The following is a 22962-nucleotide window of genomic DNA, read 5'->3' on the forward strand; positions in this document are numbered from 1 at the left end:
TATCATGTACCCTGTAGGAGTACTCTCTCCTTATATGGAAGAGATTGGTATCCTATTTGCTCATTGCTCTTTATTAACCCATTTAGACCGGGTACGCATTATTGTGTATTATTATTTTATGCTTTAACTATATAAAAAAAAAAAAATGCAGATTTTTTTCAAAAATTGTGAACATTTGAATTTTGACCCGATTCCATAAGTGTCTTCTAAATCCTAAGTTGTTTTTTTTTTAAACTCATGTTTCTACGTCAGTGGTTCTTAAACTCTTTTCTGTCAAGGACCCCTAGAATTATAGGGGACTGCCCATAAGTCCGAAGGTTCATTAGTCCGAAGGTTCATTAGTCAGAATTTAGTTAGGGTTACTGAGGTTAGGGTAAGGGTTAGAGTTAGGCATAGTATTCTTAACAAATTCGGACTAATGAACCTTCGGAATAATGAACCTTCGGACCAATGCCGTGGCACCAGAATTATATGCATTTGGCCGCCAACCCGTCTCAAAATACCTTTTATCAGGGACCCCCCAGAAGCAAATATTTCAGTTACAAATGTACACTTTCAAAATGAGATTAGTCAAAGATTTGAACAAATTTTCATGATTTTTTCAAAAATAGCAGATATACAAGTTCACAGCGCGGCACTCGGTGCCACGCTGTGAGCTTGTAGATCTGCTATTTTTCAACAGTTAAAGCAATAAATAATCCAAGGCCTAAATAGATTAAAGAGCTGGAGAGACAGGGAGACCCCGGTGATTGAACAATGATTGCTATCAGAATATAGAGCTAATTAACACTTACTTGATCAAAACAAAAATACCCCTCACTCTACCTTTAAGTGTCTTCAGTCAACTATAGGTCACTAATGTCACTTACAACCAGGAGGTCCAACTGATGGTCACAGGGGACTGTGCCCGTGTTGTCTTGTGCCCGCTCACACGAGGCATCTGAACAGAGTGCATCCCGGGCCATGCCCAACACATCGGGCACATTGACCGAGATATCAAGCTGTGTGTGGAACAGAGAGCAGGGTGGTGGAAATGGAGCGTTTAAACCATGCAATCAAAACAAAATGAAGTATGATGAATTATGGGGGAAATAATAAATGAAATAAATTAGGGCTGGGCAATACATAGATATTGTGATATGAGACTGGGTGTAGTCTGTGATTTTGGCTATCGTAATATTATGATATATACTGTGTTGTCTTTCCCTAGACATAATCAGTCAACATTTTTTCACAAATGCTGACAATAGCCTCTACAGTCAACATGCTTATCTTATTTGTATTTATATATTATTGTCGCAATACAATGTTATTGTCACAAAGTATAGGCTCTATGCGTGACTGTAGTCGCTGGCTTCCAGAAGGTGGCATACCACATTTTCTCTGTTCCAGTTCATTTTACTATAACTTCATTGTTTCATTCAGTGTTTCTGGTTCAAATCTGTTGCTGAGCTAATCAAACAAAGCTATAGGAAAGTGAACAGGAAATGGGTATGCCACCTTCTGGAAACTTCTGGAGACTACAGTTATGCACAGAGCCTATTTTTTGTCCAAAATAAGAGTGACATTTGATTTAGTCTGTATCGCCCGGTCCTAATAAACATTGTGGACAGGTAATTAGGGCTGTCACGATTATGACATTTTACTGTACATGACCACTAATTGTCGCACAAATAATTGCGATTAACGATTTAATTGTGTATTTGTCGTTGACAATTACATTTCTGTTTGGCTTTTATGCTTTCAAGTTGCACATGGCAATCATGACACATAACCTAAATATACAAAGAAATTACTGACATATTTGAAAATGTTAAGAAATAGCCAATCTACAAGCTCACAACGCGTCGCATCGCGAAGCGTTGTGAACTTGTAAATCAGCTATTTCCACTACTTTTTGAAAGTGTAACTATATTAACATTTCTCAGCATGGAATCGATTATGACGATTATGCAAAATAATTGCGATTACATCAAATAATTGCGATTAGACGATTATGTAATAATAGTGACAGCCCTACAGGTAATGGTGTCAGGACTGGAGTACACAAAAAAAAGGCATAAAATAAAAATGCCGCTTAGGGAGTGAATGTGTATCATGAACATAAAGCGGACGAGTGTCTCGTACCTCTTCCATGGTCTCTTCCACCACCGAGACCACAGGCTGTGGGGAGCGCAGGCCGACTGGCACAAACACAGGAGCACTGCTGTCCTTATGAGGGCTGGAGGAATGATGCTGCGGGTCCATTTCTTCTGGTTCACTCAGGCCGTGGTCTAGGGAAGCACCATTCATCGGTCATCACACTGGTATCAGCAACATCAGCCTTAAACATGCTATATCAGTATCGAACCCATATCAAAATAATATATCGTTTTTAGCCGATTTGCCAATATTTTATTTCACAATATGTATGTTTTGATGTGAAGCTGAAAAGGCCTTATGTGATGATGAAGGCTGAAGATTCAATCATTAGTTGTTTCAACTAATATGTGCATCATCAGGCCTAATAAATCAGGTACTACTAATGCACAGTTTTTTTACAAGTCTGCATCTGCACCCCAGAATCAAAGTTAATCTATAGTAATATATAGCTTAACCTTACTGGAAATATACTGCCATCGCAATATCAATATCGGTCAATTTGACCGTGCAATTAATCGGTGATCAGATATTGGCCAAAATGTCAATTTCAGGGATGCACCAGAATGTCCCAGACTAATACATTTCTACACCTTTTGTTTATTTGGGACACAATCTCGGATGCAGTGTGCACTGCAGTGTGGGGCGACCAAGCCATGTCTTGTCTTGTTCTGTCAAGTTTGTCTGTTCTGTGTGTTGTTATTAATACCTATTCATGCCTGTTTGCTGTCTAAATAACTCGAATCAGGGTATACGATACTTCAAGTGTCCCTTCACTGTTGGAATGGGACTTCAAGTGCCTTCATAGCTTGATATTTACGTAGTTTTTCTTGTTTTGCCCTATTGCTACACTGTCATGTATGACACTTGTATGACTGCTTTAACCTTTTTTTCTTTTCTTTGTGAATGGTTCTCATAATATGCGAACAAGTCTTGTTTTAATGTATGCCATGAATCTCAAATAAACAAAACTGTGATTTTTTTTTCCAGGGATGCACAATTCCGTACCATTGTCGCCGTCGTCATCACTGCCCTCGGATTGAGAAGCCCTGAGGGTCACCAACTGTGGCTTCTTGGGTCGTGACTTGGCCTTGGACGGCACGGCCTTCTTGACGAGGCGCTTGGGCTTGGAGGCAGACCCAGGGGTCGCATCGTCAGATGCAGAGGAAAGTGCGTCCTCTTTGGCTGAATAGTTCAAGTGCTGGACAGGTTTGGGCAGCCTCCCATACCTACGTAAAACACACAAATTGACAATTATACTTAGAGCTGTCACAATTATTACATAATCGTCGAATCGCATTTATTTGACATAATCACGATTATTTTTCATAATCGTTTCCATGTTGAAATATGTTCATATCTATTGTTTTTCAGTCAAAAATAGTGGAAATAGCAGATCTATAAGCTCACAATGCGTCGCATTGCGACGTGTTGTGAGCTTGTTGATCGGCTATTTCCACTATCAATGATCTTTTTTAAGTATAAAGTTGTCAAACATGTCAGTAATTTCTTTGTATATTTAGGTTATGTGTCATGTCTACCATGTACAACTTCAAAGCCTAAAAGCCAAACAGAAATGTCATCGTCGAAGGCAAAAACACAATTAAATCGTTAATCGCAATTATTTGAGTGACAATTAATCGTCATGTAAAATGTCATAATCGTGACAGCCCTAATTATACTGTTTAATTATGGCTGTTTACAAGATATTTTACATGTATGATTTGAGATGTTTCTTTTCGTTCAATTTGGAAACGTATGCATAAAAAGGAGATTTTGTACCTTGTAGGTTTGGGAGGTGAAGCGGTGGAATGTTCTTCGTCACAGGAACTGTCCGCATCCTGCTTGTGTTCTTTTGTTGGCCTTAAAGGTGACGATTCTTCATCAACCTAAACGGACGACCTTCAGTAAGACTATGCCACTTTTCGCATCAGCAATTGCTTGACCATATTCACGTGGCGGCCATTTTGGTCTTTCATCATATACTCGTGTGTAAATTACAATGGATTTTAAATAGTCACCTTGTCATCAACCGGGCTCTTTCCTCCTACGTCCGGGTCCTTCGTAGAAGGCGTCTGTCCCTTCTTACCCCACTTACGGCCCAGCGGCACGAGTGGCTTTGGCGCTCTGCCGCGCGACAGTTGAGCCGGTTTGATTACAGCGCTCTTGGCGGCCGCCACAGATTCGGTCTTACCAGAACTGTACATTGGGATAATGTATTTAGTAAAATGGTGCTGCCAAAGCAAGTTGAAAGTAAGAGTTCATCATGTTTCTAGTGTAGGTACATTACCTGTCCATAGCTGACTGGTCCTCGGGTAGAGCTGCATCCCCAGCTTCAGGCAGACATGCCTCAACTGAATGTACAAAACAAAGAAACTCAATGACTGAAGCCCAATGTCGGAACTCATTTTAAGCTCTAGTAGTGCCCAAAAGTTTTATGATGGGCTCCCCCCTTTGACTATGGAAAGAAATATGAAGCCATGTAGAACGATTGGGGACATGTCTCCATTAAGACATGTCGCCACTCCGACATTGACTTCTTAGTGTCGGAGTGGCAACACTTCCAGAGAGGTTAGGTTTAGGGTTAAGGTTAGGTTTAGGGTTAGTGTCGGAATGGAGACATGTCGGAAAGGGGACATGTAACCAGAACGATTGAGACGCTACAAGACACACAAGACACACATGACCAACTGCTACCATTCAACTTTTAATAGCCTAAACAAGACTATCAGCACATGTCAGTTCAGTTGCATCTTTTTCCTTCAGTGTTTTTTTAAACAAAGTTGAACATCCTTTGACATTAATTCCAACAAAAACAGACAGCTCATAGCATTCAAACATTTTCTCCAAAATTATATTTGAACATGTAAACATAACTTTTTATTTATACTGTAGCTTTCATTTTTCTCAGAGTGCAATTCAGATATAATAAAAAACAAAAAACCCTGTATGTAGCAACAGGTGTAGGATAGCTTATCCCTTTCATTAGTTTTTCTTTTTTAAACTTTTACTTTCGACATGTTAAAAATGTCTTTAATCAAAAACAAATTCCCCATTTTCTTTTTGCTTTTTTTAACCGCCCCTTGCAGTATATTTGTGCCCCACTAGAGAGGGCTAGAGGTCTACAAGCCAAGTGCCATAATCTTTTTAATGAATGGGTCTGGCGCGGGCCAGGCTCGGTCTCATTACAATTTGTCAACCATCGTGCAGCAGTATTCACCAGTGAATTGAATCTCTCTCCTTTCATTGTCAGTGAAAGGAGAGAGGTTCAATTCACTGGTGAATACTGCGTCTGTGTTACGCTATAATAGGAAGGCTCCTTAATGCCTGACAATGTCTTTTTTTTTTTGCAAGACGACGCATGCGCACAGCGCTCCTGAAGCATAATAAACAGTGCATGAGGCTCATATAAGGCTCATTAAAGTGTCCCATGCCTTCATAGTTAAATGGATATTTATTTTTGGGGGATATAAGGTATGACAAATTATTCACAGTTCACAAACACCAAAGAAAACAGAATAGATCATAATAATACTTGAATTACTTGCTGCTGGATCACGTAACTTCATATAAATTATATAAGTTTACTAATGCTTCTATGCATGTGTTGTATGCATAGCTGTTGCTATTTATTATTTGCTGCTGGATCAAGAAACACATTAGCCTATTCTCTACTCCATGCTATGACATGCTGATTATGTGTCTCTGTAGTGGTAATTGACAGTCGGTCGGGAGCGCAGTAGTCCATCAATAGGCTACAGTACTGTATGTGAGCATTGTTGTCTGTGGCACGTGTAGTTATGTTTACCTACAGCGGGACATGCGTGTTCTGTCTTTGCATGTATCAGAGCGACTGAGCACTCATCAGAGAGTTGCGCGGACACGGCTCGCACATCACCGAAAGCCAGAGAGAGATTATATTAATTTGATGTCAGGGTTCAGGTCAGGCTCGGGCGAATAAACTGCAGACCCTTCTCAGGCTGGTGACGAGCCAGCCTTGTGATATACAGTATGTGCCAGTCACCCAAACATCACACGTTACAAAACATGTTCAAGGCTAGGGCCCCAACACTTTGGGAAACATTGCTTTAGTCCAATCGCTGTTGCGAGGTGTCGTGAGCATGTAGATCGTCTATTTTCACAATGTTTATCTGTGGAACAGAGTCAAACTAAAGGTAATGCCTACTATTCCAAGTGCTTGTCATGGTGAAGGGTCCCCAGTTCAAATATGATTATTTTTTGGGGGGGCAGGGGTTTCACAGCATGTCGTGTCAATAATGACATTGTGAAAAGTAAAGGAACTGTGTGGAAGTCCTGTACCTTGCTCGTCGGTTTGTTTTTCGTCTTTTTTCTTCTTTTTCTTCTTCTTCTCCTCGCTGGGTTCCTCAGTTGACTCGCCGTCGTCTTTCTTCTTGCGTTTCCTTTTCCTCTGCGGCGAAGCCGGAGTCCCTCTCTCGTTGGAGACGTCCTCGTTCTCCTTCTCTCCCTCCACCTCCTCCATGTCGGCCCCTCCATCCTCCTCTTCCTCCTCCTCCACGTCGCTCAGTTTCTTCTCTGCCTTCTTCCCTGGAAGCACAAGGTACACAGACGGAAAGAAGGATTATATTGTTGCCGTCAGACAGGAACCTTTTGTCTCCATATTTAAGACTTTAGTACTTGTCCGGCTTTATTCCATCTTTCCTTTCCTAGATAAACTTTATTTTGCTGCTCTACTCCTCCCAGTTTTGGTGGCATGCACTTGAGCCATATATATATGTCAAATCGACCGGCTTCATCGGGAATTGAGTACTTGCATTCCTCTAAGAGATAACCCTAAGAGATAAGTTATATATATACATAAATGTAATTGTGAAATCATTTTCTCCATTGACTTTAATGAAAAATGTAACTTTTCCCAAATATGGAGATGACTGATCATAGATGTCTGATATGATAGACCACATGAGACTGACACAGTATGTCCATATATGGGCATTCCAAGATGTGGGCTTAATATTGAGGACATCATGGATCTCCATATATGGGCATAAAAAGGGACAAGGACGGAATGTTTGGCACCACTCGAATAGGGAAAAGGACTGACAGATACAGAGATATTGGCAAGTGTGACTTAAAAGGATCCCTGGCTAATACAACAAATATGCCTTAATACATTATAATTGTCCTCTATAACTACAATGTAAAATTAAAAACACCTTAAATATAAATTCCATAGGGATAGATCACACATGACATTTATGACATCATCAACTTGCGACGGGCATTTCCCCTATTGAGTGAAAGATTAGCTATTTCTAGAAGAAATAAAATAATTGAGGTGTTTTCAATTTTACATTGTAGTTATAGAGGACAATTATAATGTATTAAGGCATATTTGTTGTATTAGCCAGGGATCCTTTTAAGGCAATCACACATCTTACTAGTTCAACTTGGACTTCGTAAATGAATGCCTTACTTTTTCATACCAGTCTCGCACAAAAGTAGCGAAAACAGACACTCTACAAGGTTTCCACCCAACTGCGACGATGTGTACGGAAAGTATATAAATCTGAGCACCGACCTAACTGAATGAAATCCAAACCATTTTACACCTCGTCTTATTGAACTGTCATAATGTTCAACTGGTTTCGTTACCTTTTGTCTTCTTGCCGCGTTTCCTCGTCGTCTTCTCCTCGCTGGGCGACTTGGTCTTCTTCTCCCTGGACTTGGGTTTCTTGCATTTCTGCACTTCAAGGATCTTCTCCAGCAGCTTAGAGAAGAACTCTATATCCATCTTACGCTTCTCTTCTACAGGAAACGTTACAGACTAGTGTTAAAGGGGGCAACACCATTCAGCGTGGGTCAGTAGTTCTAAAACTTCTTTGTGTCAAAGACCCCCAAATTGACATGTATTTGGCCGTGGATCCCCTTTCTGAAAATGTTCGTGCCAGGGACACATGCACACCCACAAACGATATGGTTCTCGTGTAACACATAGCGGAAATATCCCATCTACAAGCTCAACGCGTTGTGGGTCTGATGCCAAAATAGGGATAGCAGGTTGAAAACGGTTTGGGAAACAGTGGCAACAAGGTTAAATGTTTGCAACAATAGTTTGAAGTTGCATCCTCAGACATACAAAAAACCCTGCCAACAGAACTGAGTTACAAAAGTACATCTGACATTTAAAATACTTACTGAAAGCCTTGTCAATCCTCCAGGAATTGTCTCGTTCCTCTCGCTTGAACTTGTGCTGAAAGGTTAAAAACTCAATGAATGCAACGTAACGTAAGAATGTGTGACAATATATATATATATTTAGTGCAGTGGTTCTCAAACGCGTTGCGAGGCGTTGTGAACATGTAGATCGGCTATTTTCACAAGTCTCTTATATTTGACAATTTGGCCAATGTTTAATTTGTCATTTTAGAGGTATTAAAAAGTCCTTAGGTTGTCACTTTAGTCTTGTGCACAAACCCTCTACACACTTAAACTTTACGTTGGTTTGTTTACTGTTGAGAGAGAAAACAATGTTGCACATTAAGTTAATCATCTGGGGACCCCCCCAGGTTGAGAACCACTGATTTAGTGCAGTCATCTAGTAGACACTTTAACAGTGTTAAAGGGGTATTTCGGTCAAAAACGACTTTCCTACCTTTCAAATGATGATTCGGGAAGCTTCTGGGTTGATCCAGGTGTTGTTTGACCCATAGCAGCATTTTGTTCCATTTTCGATTTTCTCCCCTGCACCCCACGGCTCCAAACGGCACCTCTCGGGTCGTTTTATAATCCGGTTATTATTCTCGCTCAAAACTCACTTTTCTCGCTCGGTCTCAGTCCCTCATACTGTTGTTAGCATATCCGAGCTACACCAGCTCCTGGTCGCCGCCATGTTTGTTTACAAAAAGCTCAACTCTGAACTCCGATCACGCGATACAAAACGGGATTTCCCAGTGTTTCTCTAGCTGTGCTGAGTTCAGAGTTGAGCTTTTTGTAAACAAACATGGCGGCGACCAGGAGCTGGTGTAGCTCGGATATGCTAACAACAGTATGAGGGACTGAGACCGAGCGAGAAAAGTGAATTTTGAGCGAGAATAATAACCGGATTATAAAACGACGCGAGAGGTGCCGTTTGGAGCCGTGGGGTGCAGGGGAGAAAATCGAAAATGGAACAAAATGCTGCTATGGGTCAAACAACACCTGGATCAACCCAGAAGCTTCCCGAATCATCATTTGAAAGGTAGGAAAGTCGTTTTTGACCGAAATACCCCTTTAAATACGTTCATAGCATTTGTTCAGATCTCCACTGACCTTTATCTGTGATCGAGCTCTGTGAGGAAACAACTGGCAAATCATGGAGAAGTCTGTCCCCACCATGCTGATAGCCAGGAAGAACATTTCTGTCTCTGATGGAAAGAAAATAACAATGTGAACGGTCAAAGACTGGTGTGGATTTATTTTATTTCCTTTTTTTTAATCCATTACAGGGTTCCCACACATTTTTATCAATGAATTTCAAAAACTTTTCCAGAATATTTAACCAAATTTCCAAGACTATATACTGTAACAATAATTCAGTGCAATAACGAGTCGCTTACTCCTATGTGCAATGCCCAAAGACAGGCAGTGTAGCAAAAATAAAGCGTGCACTCTGCGAACGGACCGTGGCATGCATGGCATAGCTATTTTTTCCAGGACCTTCCAGGACCCTTGATCAATTCCAAAACTTTTCCAGTCCTGGAAAAAAAACATCTTTCATGACCGTGGGAACCCTGCAACATTATCCCTATTTTGGGAAAAAGACAAATGTTTTCGATAACTTTTAAAAATACCAGATCTACAAGCTCACAACTTGACTTGTGAGCTTGTAGATTAGTAATGTTTGCATGAGCATGTTGTACAACTTTTTTCTTCTCAATACATTTGAGAAAAAACAAATAATAACTAGAATTTGAATAATAAACAGTTGCACCTCCAACGGCAGCGAAATGTGCACCTAGACATATTCTAGTCCAGTCCGCGTAGCTGTGTGAGACTGACCTTCAGTGGTCCAGGGTTTGGTGTAGTTCCCTTTCCTGAAGCTGGAGTAAGTGGTGGTGGAGCCACGTTCGAAGATGGGGTCTGAGCCGTCCGCTGGGTTCGGTCCTTTCGCCCTCTTGACCTCCACCGTCAAGCTGAGACACACAGGTTTGCAGAGTGATTAAACAAGTCTTTGTGTGTGCCATCCTCTCACATTATAACCTGTCATTGACTGTCATATGACCTGTCGCATGACTGTCTGAAACAGTTAAGAGCCTTATCAGTCTACTTGGTTGTACACTCTCATGGCCATTTTCGACTACAACTGTGTCATGCGTTGGAGCATACTGTATTCTGTATTTGTTTTGGATTCGGACATGCATAACAGCTCGGTTTCAGATAAGGTTTTCATAACTTAACGTCGGTCTCACTCAGGAGGTGGTACTAACCCTAAAAAAAAGAGTATATATATATATACAGGCTCTTACTTCAGCTATTTTCTAATAGAAAATATATATAATAGATTTAAAGTGATCAAACAGATTTTGATGCTATTATTACCCCCTCAGGCCGGGAACAAATTTTTGTGTATTACAGTATGTACAGGATGTAGTTCAGTCATTTTTGAAAAAATATTTTAAATCTTTCAGATTTTTTTTCTATGAAAGCCAAAGGTATGGGCTATCAAATGGTTTTGGAATTGTGTTTCTAGCTGCTACAGTGGCTGAGTAATATGTTGGTAATTTGTGGTAATTTTCAAATCGGACTTGGGCCTAAATGAGTTAACTCAGTGGTTCTCAACCTTTTTACACCAAGTACCGCCTTAGAAAATATCTGTCTCTCCATGTACCACCATAATATCCCATTCTATTCTGCTATGCCCAAGCCAATCATTTGATGATGGGGTCAATAGGACCGATTCCGCTGGTCATCAAATTACTAGGAATGCAACAAAAACTAAAAACATCACCACGAAACAAGGCATCATGGGTTGTGTAATCAATAGAAATAAGTCATTTTTCCCCTTTCACTCCTGCAGTTGTCACATTGAGACGGACATTGAGAGCCTTTTTCAACTAAGTGCTTGGTCAGAACTTCCTGTAGCATAATATAAATATTTCACTACACTTTTATCTTTTTTCTTCTTTTTTGGGAGACCCCTCTGTGTACCACCAGAGGGGGGGCTCAAGTACCACCAGTGGTACATGTACCAGTTTGAGAACCACTGAGTTAACTCATTTTCCTGGGGCCCCGCCTGGATCAGTGTGAGAACCAGTGTCCTACTGTATGATGGATGATTCAACGTCACTGACCTCTCCTCGTCGATAATCAGGGAGCCATCCTCGGCTACTTTCACCCTGGGAACCATCATCTGGTCCTCATCGGCTTCATTGTTCTCTTCCTGCTCGTCGTCTCCGTCGTCGTCCTCATGGCGAGACGACGGCGCTGGGCTCGGGGCCCTCTCGGGTGACCTACGGAATTCAGGAGAAGTTTGTTGATAACTGTGCCATATTCTGGGGTTGAACATTCGGATAAAATAGCAGATCTGCCTGCTCACTGGTTTGGTTGTTTAGATCGCCTATTATCGGGCAAAGAGATTTTGGGTCAAGGGAGATACTAGTAGGACGTAGTATGGAGCCCTGAGGCACCCTGGGCAACTAAGTGCCAAATCGGAGTAAACAGAGTAAGTATGATCTCTAGTCAACAAACAAGGTAAACAGTCACATGACATAAGTAGAGTGCAGAGAGAACAATGCAGTGCCTTCAAAAACTAGGATACCAGGCAAACAATGAACCTGGCATCTGTCTTGACGACCTTGCAGGCTTATGCAAAGGTTAAAATGCACTTTAGATCGCAAGTTATTGAGACAGATTCCACGTTCATTTGTTGACCTGGCAGCCTATAGTTTGTATCGTTTAAATGCACAGATTATGTTGTCTAAAAACCATGCTATCTACACATTCTATTCTAACATTCTGTCCATTTGGGGTTAAGCAGTGAAACGATGTAAACTTGAATCTTCATCATCAGACCACTGAACATAGTGGCAAACAAGAATACATTTACAAAATAATTAGTACTTCATGAGTATGTTTCAATCATTGAGCTTCAACAGAAGACTCAAATAAGACTCTTACTGTTGTCTAGCTGGAGAAGGGGGGACCACGATCTCATTCTCATTCTTGCCCTGTGAATCTGCTAAATAAGAGCTGGAGATAGAAAAAAGAGAAAACATAATTACAAGTCAGGAAGACAGTGATAATCAATGTTAAAGGGGAAGACCACCCATTTTCAATATGGAACTATGTCATTAATATACCTTAAAGAAGTTGTGTGGAAATTTAAAAAAAAGTTCCCCCTCTTCTGTGTTGCCTAGAACTGGAGGATTGATGTTGGGGTTTGTATTGTAAAGTACAACTTGATGACATCACACCGTTGTACTTTACAATACAAAACCCAAAATCAATCCTCCAGTTCTAGGCAACACAGAAGAGGGGGGACTTTTTTTCTATTTCCACACAACTCCTCTAAGGTATATTAATGACATAGTTCAATATTGAAAATGGGTGGTCTTCCCCTTTAAAGAAGAAATACATTTTCCAGTAGCAAGCAGTGTAACGTGATAGAAATAATTCCATAGTGGACAGACACGTACCTCATGGGGTTCGAGACTGGTAAATAATAGATGAGGTCTCTCATGGTCATTTTGGCAGTATCCGGGGTATATTCCTTTATACGAGTTTTCGCCGTCGTGTTTTTCATGTTTTTCTACAAAATCAAGGAATGAAAACACAATTGAAGATGATACATACATACAAGATGACAGTGAAATAACGTAATAAAATACTGTACAATAATTAACCAAAAAATATGAACTTTTATCATTGGACGACATGCTTTCATACTGTAGAAGACATGCTGGCTTCTATGGAATCCAAATGATTGAAATCAGTTGTTGTGACTGAGAACTTTAACCTATGCGTTTTCTCTGCCGTCGGTGTGAACTGTGAATGGGTGAATGCAACGCAAACTGTAAAGCACTTTGGATAAATTATTACCTTAACCTTATCCTTGTTGATCTCCTTTTTGAGCAGTTCTCTCAGTTTACGGGCCTTTTCCAGCCTCTGAAGGTCTGATGTATCGTTCAGGAGTCTACTTAAGGTGAGCTGCGCTTGGGGCGGAATCAGTCCACCTTTAGTAGCTTTTGACACCAGGGTCTTGGCCCTCTCCGATATCTCCATGGCCTCCTTGTCTGACAGACATGGTTTGTCTGGTGGTTTGGGAGGCACGTCTTTGGCTTGACTGTTTGGCGAAGGTTCCAGCGGTTGGCTTTTTTCAGGGGGCACTTGGGCTCGTTCTGTGGGATCGTCATCTGCTGCGGGAACGAAGGGTGTTGTGGGTCGTTCGTCTCCTCCTGTTAGGCCTGTCACGATCATGACATTTGGAGTTGACGATTAATTGACACATAATTGTGATTAATGAATTTGGTGTAAATGTTTACATTTCTGGTTGCCTTTTAGTAGATATGGCAGTCTTGGCAGATATGACAATTAACTTAAATATACAAATAAATGACTTATAATGTCAAAATAAATAATGTGCTGTGCCAAAAGAGGTCATACACTTAACTCATTGAATGCCATTTCAAGATGGCCCCCAAGTACCAGACTGCCACTATCCTAGATTTCTAGTGCACGGATCAATTTTTAGTGCACGGATCGTGCACGCCCATGCACCATATATGCATCATATGTGTAGTACTTTTTAACAGCTTTCAAACAAAAAAATCCGCTTGGAAATCCGTTCAGGCATTCATGAGATAGAAGCCTTCAAAGTCAGACAAAACAAACACTGCCACCTTCCAAATTTCTAGTGCACGGATCAATTTTTAGTGCACGGATCGTGCACGCCCATGCCTAGATCATGCACCATATGTGTAGTACTTTTTAACAGCTTTCAAACAAAAAAATCCGCTTGGAAATCCGTTCAGGCATTCATGAGATACAAGCCTTCAAAGTCAGACAAAACAGCCATTTTTGACATTTTGAAAGATGTGTTTGTTATGGGGCTAAACATGCAATTTCGCAATTGCGATCATGCCTAATACATTTGAGGCATTTTTAGATTTTTTTTTTTTTTTTTTTTATTTGAAAAAAAAATGTTTTTTTTTTTTTTTTTTTTTTTTTTTCAAAATGGCTTCCAACTCGGGAATCTCGGGCTGTGGCAGCCTGGGAGTACTGTAATAACTCGTGAAACTCGTGCCTTGGCAGTCAATGAGATAATAACTTTATACTTCCAACATTTGCTAAAATTGCAAAAAGAAAATCAACACGCTCACACATGCTCGACATACTGTACAACCTTGTCAATCTCCTATTTATTTTTTAAACATAATTACGATTAGATATTATTATGTAATAATTAGCAACATGGCCAACCTCCAGAGAGCGTCTGCTGCTGCTGGCTTGGGGACGTGGTTCCCAGTGAGAGCGTAGCATCAGCTTGGCTGGAGGCAGTCACATCCTCGCCGTATGCACCGGGTACCTCTACCACAGGGGAGTCCAGGACGACCGTCCTGACGGGAGACTTTGGGGCTCGAGCGCGGTTCAGGGCCGGAGCCACTTTGGGCTTGACGGCAAAGCGCTTCCTCCTTTGGAGTGCAGCGGAGGAGGAGGTGCCTTCGCCGCCTGCATCACCGGTATCCCTAAATGAGACAAGAGGACACAACAGGGATTAAAGCAAAAGCAAATCCCATTGGGACTTGGCATAACAAAGATCTTCCTTTGTTATAGTCCATGGGCCATACGAGATGTCAGTATCCGAAAGGTGGCAAAGTTTACCAAGCATTTTTGAAAAGCTCTATATGTGTAGATTATATTTTGGTATGATAACCCTTTCTGAGACACAGCTAAATTGGTGTTATCAGCCGCTAGAGTTGGTGTCCCATCAACTTTACTATAAAGGGAAATCTGATTTAAGTAGCATATGAGGGGTCAAACTAGGGGTTTTTCGTGATTCTGAATACATTTGCAAGCATCTGTTTTGCACGAAAAACATTCCTTGGGCTAAAAACGGCCCCAGAAAACTATGGTTTAGTGATGAAAAGTGATGAGTAATCACTTTTCACACTTTTGTGGAGGGCCGTTTTTAGCCCAAGGAATGTTTTTCGTGCAGAACAAATGCTTGCAATGGATTCAGAATCATAACCCCTAGTTTGACCCCTCATATGCAACTTAAAGCAGATCAATGTTTTGCTTTTTTTACACCAACTCCAGGGTTTCCTGCAGGAAAAAGTCTTGACCAGGGGGGGATGTCATGGCGCACGCGCAAAGCGCGTGCGCCGAAATTTTTTGATAATTAATTAATTAATTAGAGTAATTAATTCACTTAATTTTTAATATTAATTCTTATTTTTGCCCTATAAAAAACACATGAATGTGCCCATGATGACGGAAAACACAACTACATGCTATCATCCACATTTATTCAACATTGAATAACTTATATTGCCGGTTCGCCACCAAAGGGTTAAAAAAATAGTGTGCACGCTGGTGTACGAATTCGTGCACAGATGATGCACTATGCATGTACACGCTTTTCACAGCTTTCAAACAAAAAAAATCGCTTGGAAATCCGTTCAGGCATTCAGGAGATACCAGCCCTTATGTTTTCTTCAAATGTAAACAAACATGGCTGCCATGTTTGAAAGATAGGGTTGGTATGGGGGTTAAACATGCAATTTCGCGATCGCGATCATGCCTAGTACATTGTTGGAGGTCCAAAAAGTTTTTTTTTTGTTTTTTTTGTTTTTTTTGTTTTTTTTTCAAAAAAATTAGATTTTTTTTTTTTTTTTTTTTTTTATACCCTTGGGGGGGCGGGGGGGTTTTCTGGCCAGGCGGGGCGCCTGGCCTGTAAAGTGCTGCAGGAAACCCTGAACTCTAGCGGCTGATAACACCAATTTAGCTGTGGCTCAGAAAAGGTTATCATACCAAAATATAATCTACAGATATAGAGCTTTTCAAAAATGCTTGGTAACCTTTGCCACCTTTCGGATACCGACATCTCGTATGGCCCATGGACTATTATGCCAAGTCCCAATCTGTGATTTGTGAAACGGTGTGGAAAGAGTTCCCCAGAAATCCCCACACTGGTGTTGTGTTTCCTAAACAATTAGCACAAAGGCAGAATTATGATGTTTTGTATCATCATGCTAGACCTATGTTCTTACTGTTCTACATACAGCTAACCAGTTGAAGAAATTGCAGAATCAGGCTTTAACCTTTGATTTCATCATGAAATATCGAGACCATCAGGGTTTTTACTGGAAGTTGCCTTCCATGTGTTCCATTGCTAGTTTGACCCATTCTAATTCTACAAATAGGGATGGGACGATAATTGTTATTATCGTTTATCGTGATAAAAAACACTCACAATAATCATATCGTGGACATTTTGGCCGAGCTGCATTTTAAACCCTCTATAATTGGTAGAACGGATCTGGAAATAACATACCTGATTTTTTGGCAAATGTTCCGCCCCATGATAACAGATTTGATTTGATAATCGCTCGCTATATCATAAATCGTTATTTCTTTGGTCACAATAATCGTGATTTCATATTGTCCCATCCCTAACTACAAATGACTGAAATCAGTTGTGTTGTATAACTAAAAGTAAAAAGTCAATAAAGTCTGAGAAAAACATACAAGTTAACCTACAAGAACATCGCAGCCTGACGCTTGGTGAGCTTGTAGATCGGCTATTTTTGGTTGTGCGACACCCGAACGCAGACCAAGTTTAACCCATTTAGGCCTAAAATTATTGAATGCTTTAACCATTGAAATAATAGCAGATATACAAGCTCACAGCGCGGCACTCGAGCTTGTAGATCTGCTATTTTTGAAAAAGTCGTGAATATGTATGCAAACTTTTGAATATATGTATTTTCAAAGCGAAAGTTTGTAACTCAGATTTTGCTTCTGGGTGGTCCCTGGAACTAAATATGTTGAGATGGGGGTCCGTGGCCAAATAAATATCATTTTGGGGGTCCTTCACATGAAAAGGTTTGAGAACCACTGACATAGTAGTCTCTCAAGAACAGACTAATTGAGCTCCAGTTAAGTGAAAAGGACCTTTTCTTTGATGATGGCTGGCCAGATTGCTGACATAGAAACATACGGTAGGTTTTTCAAAAAATCTTAGAAGGATTCAAAAGACACTTAAAGAATCGGGTCAAAATTCAAATTTTCACGATTTTTCAAAAATAGCAGATCTACAAGCTCGCAGCGCGGCACTCGGTGCCGCGCTGTGAGCTTGTAGATCTGCTATGTTTCAATAGTTAAAGCATAAAATAATGATACACAATAATGTGTACCCGTTCTAAATGGGTTCATTGAGGCGTGACTCACCTTGGGACACTTTTCCTTAAAGGAGACGCCATCAACCTTTCTGTCACAACAGCCACAGAATGGTCCTCGTTTATTTCAGACCGAGCCTCCTGGCTCAGCTGTGGCGTTTCCAGGGATGGGGATGCAGGTGCATCCTGGGAAGAAGGCTGGGGCCCAGGTGCATCTTGGGACGCAGGCTGGGGACCAGGTGCATCTTGGGACGCAGGCTGGGGACCAGGTGCATCTTGGGACACAGGCTGGGGCCCAGGTGCATCCTGGGAAGAAGGTTGGGATCCAGGTACATCTTGGGACACAGGCTGCGGCCCAGGTGCATCTTGGGACACAGGCTGCGGCCCAGGTGCATCCTGGGAAGAAGGTTGGGATCCAGGTACATCTTGGGACACAGGCTGCGGCCCAGGTGCATCTTGGGACACAGGCTGGGGACCAGGTGCATCTTGGGACGCAGGCTGGGGACCAGGTGCATCTTGGGACGCAGGCTGCGGTCCAGACCTTCCTGCTGCGTTGGGATTTGGCCGGACATTTGGCCGGACGCTGATCCTAGATCTGCGAATCATTGTGACCTGAGAGGGCAAGGCAATTTAATGCAATATTACTTCTCCAGACCAAATATATTGTATAATGTATATAAGCGTTTTTGTGGGGACTATGGATGAAAATAAGCTTGTTAAATCTGTTGTATTTACTTTATATTATTATGTACATAAGATACTACTCAAAGGAAAGGGAATTGGTTGTCTAAGTCTAGAACCCGCCACAGTGGTGTCTGAACTTAACAGATATCATCCCTTGTGATTAGGAAGGAGTACGGATCTAAAGAGCCCAGACAGTACAATTCAGAGGTATTTGGGTTGTAACTGACTCGTACTGAACTCTGAGTTAGCGTGTTGGAAAACGCTGATTGCATCTGCCCTCATGGCTTGACTGCAACCCTTTATATAACGCTTGGCTGGATGCTTGTGACGTCTCACTGATGTCACGATTAGTCAGCTATATCCATATATGGAGTTTCACATTCACATCATTGCGATGATGTCAGCACTAGGATGTCTCCGGAGCTCCAGATCAAACACATCCAAGTATGGAGTTGCTCATGATGTCAGGACAGTCACATCAGTGATGGCAACCATAGCAACCCCAACGTACTACACAACCATGGCGATCTAACCTAGCATAACATGCTATCTAAAGATTGTGGTCAAGAAAGACAAAACAAACCTAAGTAACAAATACAAACAACCATGACCAAGACATGTCTGCATGGTAGCCATATATTGGCCATTCACTAGCATCAATGTAGCCACAAATTGCAACTCTAGATTTATTTTTTAAGTTGAATCAACACCAACCATTGACAGCCCATGCATCCAAACAGAAAAGTCCTATCTGATTGTATTAAACGATTTAAACTCACCAACATTGCAGCTGTAGGGAAAACTTGAATTATATCCTCTTTCTATCTGCAAAATGTTTGTTTGATAAAAATCCACCGTAGACATGTTATGAGCTATTTTCTGTCAAGAAATTCTGTGCAGGTGATTATTTTTCTATGTGTTGGAGTTTGGAAGCACTCGTTGGAAATCACTCAACAGTCCTGCGTGCGTACACCTGTTTCTAAATGTCACATAATGCAGGATGCAGCAGTTATTAAGAATGAGCGCTTCCAAACTCAACAACAATAAACACCTGCACGGAATTTCTTGTCAGAAAGTAGCTCACAACATGTCTACAATGGATTTTTATCAAACAAACACTTTGCATATAGAAAGAGGATAATTCAAGCTTTCCCCACAGCTGCAATGTTGGTGAGTTTAACGTTGTTTAATACAATCAGTTAGGACTTTCCTGTTTGGATGTATGGGCTGTCAATGGTACAAAAATCTAGAGTTGCAATTTGCGGCTAGCAACACTGGAGACAGAAGGTGGTGTGAAGGGGTGCAGGGAGGGTGAAGTACTAGGGGTGAGGTGGTGTCTGAACTCTGAACAGGTGATTCTTCAGACCACGGTGGAAATTGGGACTGAGTCTGCAGTTCTAGATAGATAGATACCTTTATTATCCCAAGGGGGGAATTCAGTCACCCAGAGGCGACACAGCAGTTAAGGTTACAAGTTATAGGACAGTAAGAAAAAAGGAAAAAGGACTGTTGTGTACTGTACAGCCGAGCAACAAAAACAAACAAGAAAGAAGAATCAACAATACAGGAGAATCAGTTCTGACAGCAATGGGGATGTTTATTCCCCAATGCAAGGGTCAGGACAGGGATTAATGTCCTGTCTAAATAAATTAAATGAGCAGCCTACAAGATTAGAATAACTTCTGATCATTTAAACATGACTTATTATACACTGCTCAAAAAAAAATAAAGGGAACGCATAATCATTGCAATGTAACTCCAAGTCAATCACACTTTTGGGATATCAACCTGGCCAGTTAGGAAGCAACACTGATTATGAATCAGTTTCATCTGCTGTTGTGCAAATGGAAAAGACAACAGGTGAAAATGAGGCAATTTGCAAGACAACCCCTAAAAAAGGAATGGTTTTGCAGGTGGTGGCCACAGACCATTTGCCTGTCCTCATCTTTTCTGGCAGATTTTTGGTTAGTTTTGGATTTTGCCAGTGCCCTGACCACTAGAGGTAGCATGAGGCGGTATCTGCAACCCACAGAAGTTGCTCAGGTAGTGCTGCTCATCCAGGATGGCACATCAATGCGCACTGTGGCAAGAAGGTTTGCTGTGTCTCCCAGCACAGTGTCCAGAGCATGATGGAGGCGATACCAGGAGACAGGCCTACACCAGGAGACGTGGAGGGGGCCGTAGGAGGACAACAACCCAGCCGCAGGACCGCTATCTGGTCCTTTGTGCAAGGAGGAACAGGAGGAGCACTGCCATAGCCCTACAAAACGACCTTCAGCAGGCCATTAATGTGAATGTTTCTGCTCAAAGTCAAACTGTGAGAAACAGACTCCATGATGGTGGTATGAGGGCCCGACGTCCACAAGTGGGGCCTGTGCTCACAGCCCAACACCGTGCAGCCCGATTGACATTTGCCAGAGGGTTTTTTGGGTGTTCCCTTTATTTTTTTGAGCAGTGTATTAGTGCTGAAGTGATTATTTATAATAAGTGAAATTTCAGAACCACTGCCATTTCTAAAATTGCAGTCAGAGGCCTGAATTAAAAACACAAGAGGTCTAAACAAGCCTACTTGGACAGGTAGGCTATTAGTTGGTCCATCTGTCAAAACTCAAAACAGACTTCTTGAGTGTGAAAACATTCACACTCAAACTCAGTAAATTCTTACGTCTTCATAACACCATAACAAAACCTTCCCTTTAAACTTCCATAAGCAGAGGTTATTCTCAAAGTGGGGTCCACAGGCAGAGACCCCCATCCCCAGGGGTCCCTGAGGGGGTTCCAAGAGAAGGGGTCCCCAGCTAGCAGGACCCAGGAATGGAACACAGAATGGAACCACCATTTGCTCACTCTCAGAGTAGGCATTATTCCAAGCACCCTCATGGAATAATGCCTAGCAAAGTGGACCCAGCCTTAAAATGTATAAGTTTGACTCTGAAGTCTGAACAGCTGTTTTAGGGAGGAGTGCCTCGACCATTTGCTTAACTATGCAAATGACAGGGGTAACAATCTCAATGTGGACCCGGAGGACAACCCAGAAATAGGATAGAAACAACGTATATCAACGTTTTTAATACTAATGTATTAGACATGTAAAATATATATGTTTTTACCGTAGACACAAAACAAAAAACAGAACGTTCTGAAAATAGCAGTTATTACTTTGAAAACGTTTCTCTTCCCGAGCAAGGGTCGGCTATCCACAGGCGAAGAGTCGCGACATGTTTTTGTTTTCCAACGCAGTGATAATAAGCGAATACACGCACGTGCTTTTCTAACTCTGTCTTCTATGTGTAAACCGTTCTGTTGGCGACGTACCTGCAGAAGACTGGCTCATTTGGTGAAGCAGGGAAGCTACAAATATAATTTGTTCATCGCAAAGGTGTAGGGTCCATGCATACACTGATCCGCCATGTTTTAGCTGACGCAAAGAGCATTGGTAGAGGGGCTTGTGGGAAATGTAGTCGTTCGGGCGAGAGGAGGACTTCCTGTTGCTGTTTTGTTTACGTTCCGACCTCTTTCTGCAGTACCTGTGGAACGTTCCGTTCCATTTGACTAATAATTAGCAGCCATCATTTTCAATATAAGATATTCAATCCAATCAATTGTATTGTAACACTTGTTGTTGTCTCTTGGTATAGGTCTTCTTTTATTATTTGTTTCTTATTCTATATATTAGATCATCAAGACATGGTCCTGCTAATGTTCATTTATTTACTCATCAATGAATTTAGTAAAAAGTACCCTAATGTAAACAAGCCATACGTGCATTCTTGGGTTTAAATCCTATTAGCAGACCTTGTATCTGAACTGTACTGTCCTGTGCTTTTCCTAAGCAAACTGCTAATAAAGTATTCATCAATCAATCAATCAATCAATCAATCAATCAATCAATCAATCAGTCAGTCAAGTAGCTCTCAGTAGCTCGCTTTCAGTAGCTCATCATGATCTTGTATAAGGTTATCCATACAATAAGAATCCTTCACTTCCCAGCCATCTGCACCTGGGTGGTTCCAACCTTCTAAAACGTCTTATAGAATGTTGTGGAAATTGAACATTTCCTTGGTGAGAGAATGAAGAGTTAGACACTGATATGTATATAACATATTTATTCAATACAACAGATGACAATCAAACATATAATTTTCCGAATGTCTGAGTGAGTGAGTGTCTGTCTGTCTGAAACAGCGTTTCTCCTCAGTGGCTGGAGCAATTGATCTGAAATCGCATCACCATTAGCATATGAACACACCTGACATAACTGTGAAGCCTGTTTGTCACTTTCACAAATCATATGCTGTATATTAGCATTTTTATGATGTATCTATATCTATTCTGCATCTAGCATGAGGCATATCTATTCTGCATCTAGCATGAGGCAACATGTTTAACCATCTATATCACACACACACACACACACACACACACACACACACACACACACACACACACACACACACACACACACACACACACACACACACACACACACACACACACACACACACACACACACACACACACACACACACACACACACACACACACACAGGTTTGCAATTGCTACTTTGTGGGGACATTACACATAGTCTATGATCTTTGTGGGGACATTCCATTCATTTTTATGCAAGTCCTGTGGCCTTACCCTAACCTCTACCCTAAACCTAACCCCTAACCCTAACCCTAACCTAACCCTAACCCTTAACCTAACCCCTAAACCTAACCCTTGCCATGTGGGACACTAAAATTTGTCCCCACAAGGTATTTTTCTCCGATTGTACTATCT

General features: G+C 41.3%; 1 protein-coding gene across 4 annotated transcripts in view; it reads right to left on the reverse strand.

The window, feature by feature from the left end:
* The window catches only part of LOC308298766 (uncharacterized protein), a 39658-nt gene extending 18061 nt beyond the window's left edge, over positions 1-21597 (reverse strand). For 3 of the 4 annotated variants that reach the window (XM_080742437.1, XM_080742438.1, XM_080742436.1), the window contains exons 1-18: positions 21495-21597; positions 17548-18107; positions 14578-14843; positions 13198-13562; positions 12795-12907; positions 12277-12348; positions 11451-11609; positions 10159-10292; positions 9430-9524; positions 8317-8371; positions 7774-7926; positions 6460-6705; positions 4430-4493; positions 4161-4338; positions 3922-4028; positions 3148-3368; positions 2128-2273; positions 870-1001 (exon numbers count right to left, since the gene is read on the reverse strand). In XM_080742437.1, coding sequence (XP_080598563.1) covers positions 870-1001; positions 2128-2273; positions 3148-3368; positions 3922-4028; positions 4161-4338; positions 4430-4493; positions 6460-6705; positions 7774-7926; positions 8317-8371; positions 9430-9524; positions 10159-10292; positions 11451-11609; positions 12277-12348; positions 12795-12907; positions 13198-13562; positions 14578-14843; positions 17548-18101 — 3060 coding nt within the window. In that variant the 5' untranslated portion in view covers positions 18102-18107; positions 21495-21597. The remainder of the gene's footprint in view (positions 1-869; positions 1002-2127; positions 2274-3147; positions 3369-3921; positions 4029-4160; positions 4339-4429; positions 4494-6459; positions 6706-7773; positions 7927-8316; positions 8372-9429; positions 9525-10158; positions 10293-11450; positions 11610-12276; positions 12349-12794; positions 12908-13197; positions 13563-14577; positions 14844-17547; positions 18108-21494) is intronic. The other variant, XM_080742439.1, reaches the window with a different exon arrangement.
* Positions 21598-22962: the final 1365 nt, after the last annotated feature.

Source organism: Nannobrachium achirus (genome assembly GCF_963921795.1).
Source record: "Nannobrachium achirus genome assembly, chromosome: 15".
Taxonomy (NCBI): domain Eukaryota; kingdom Metazoa; phylum Chordata; class Actinopteri; order Myctophiformes; family Myctophidae; genus Nannobrachium; species Nannobrachium achirus.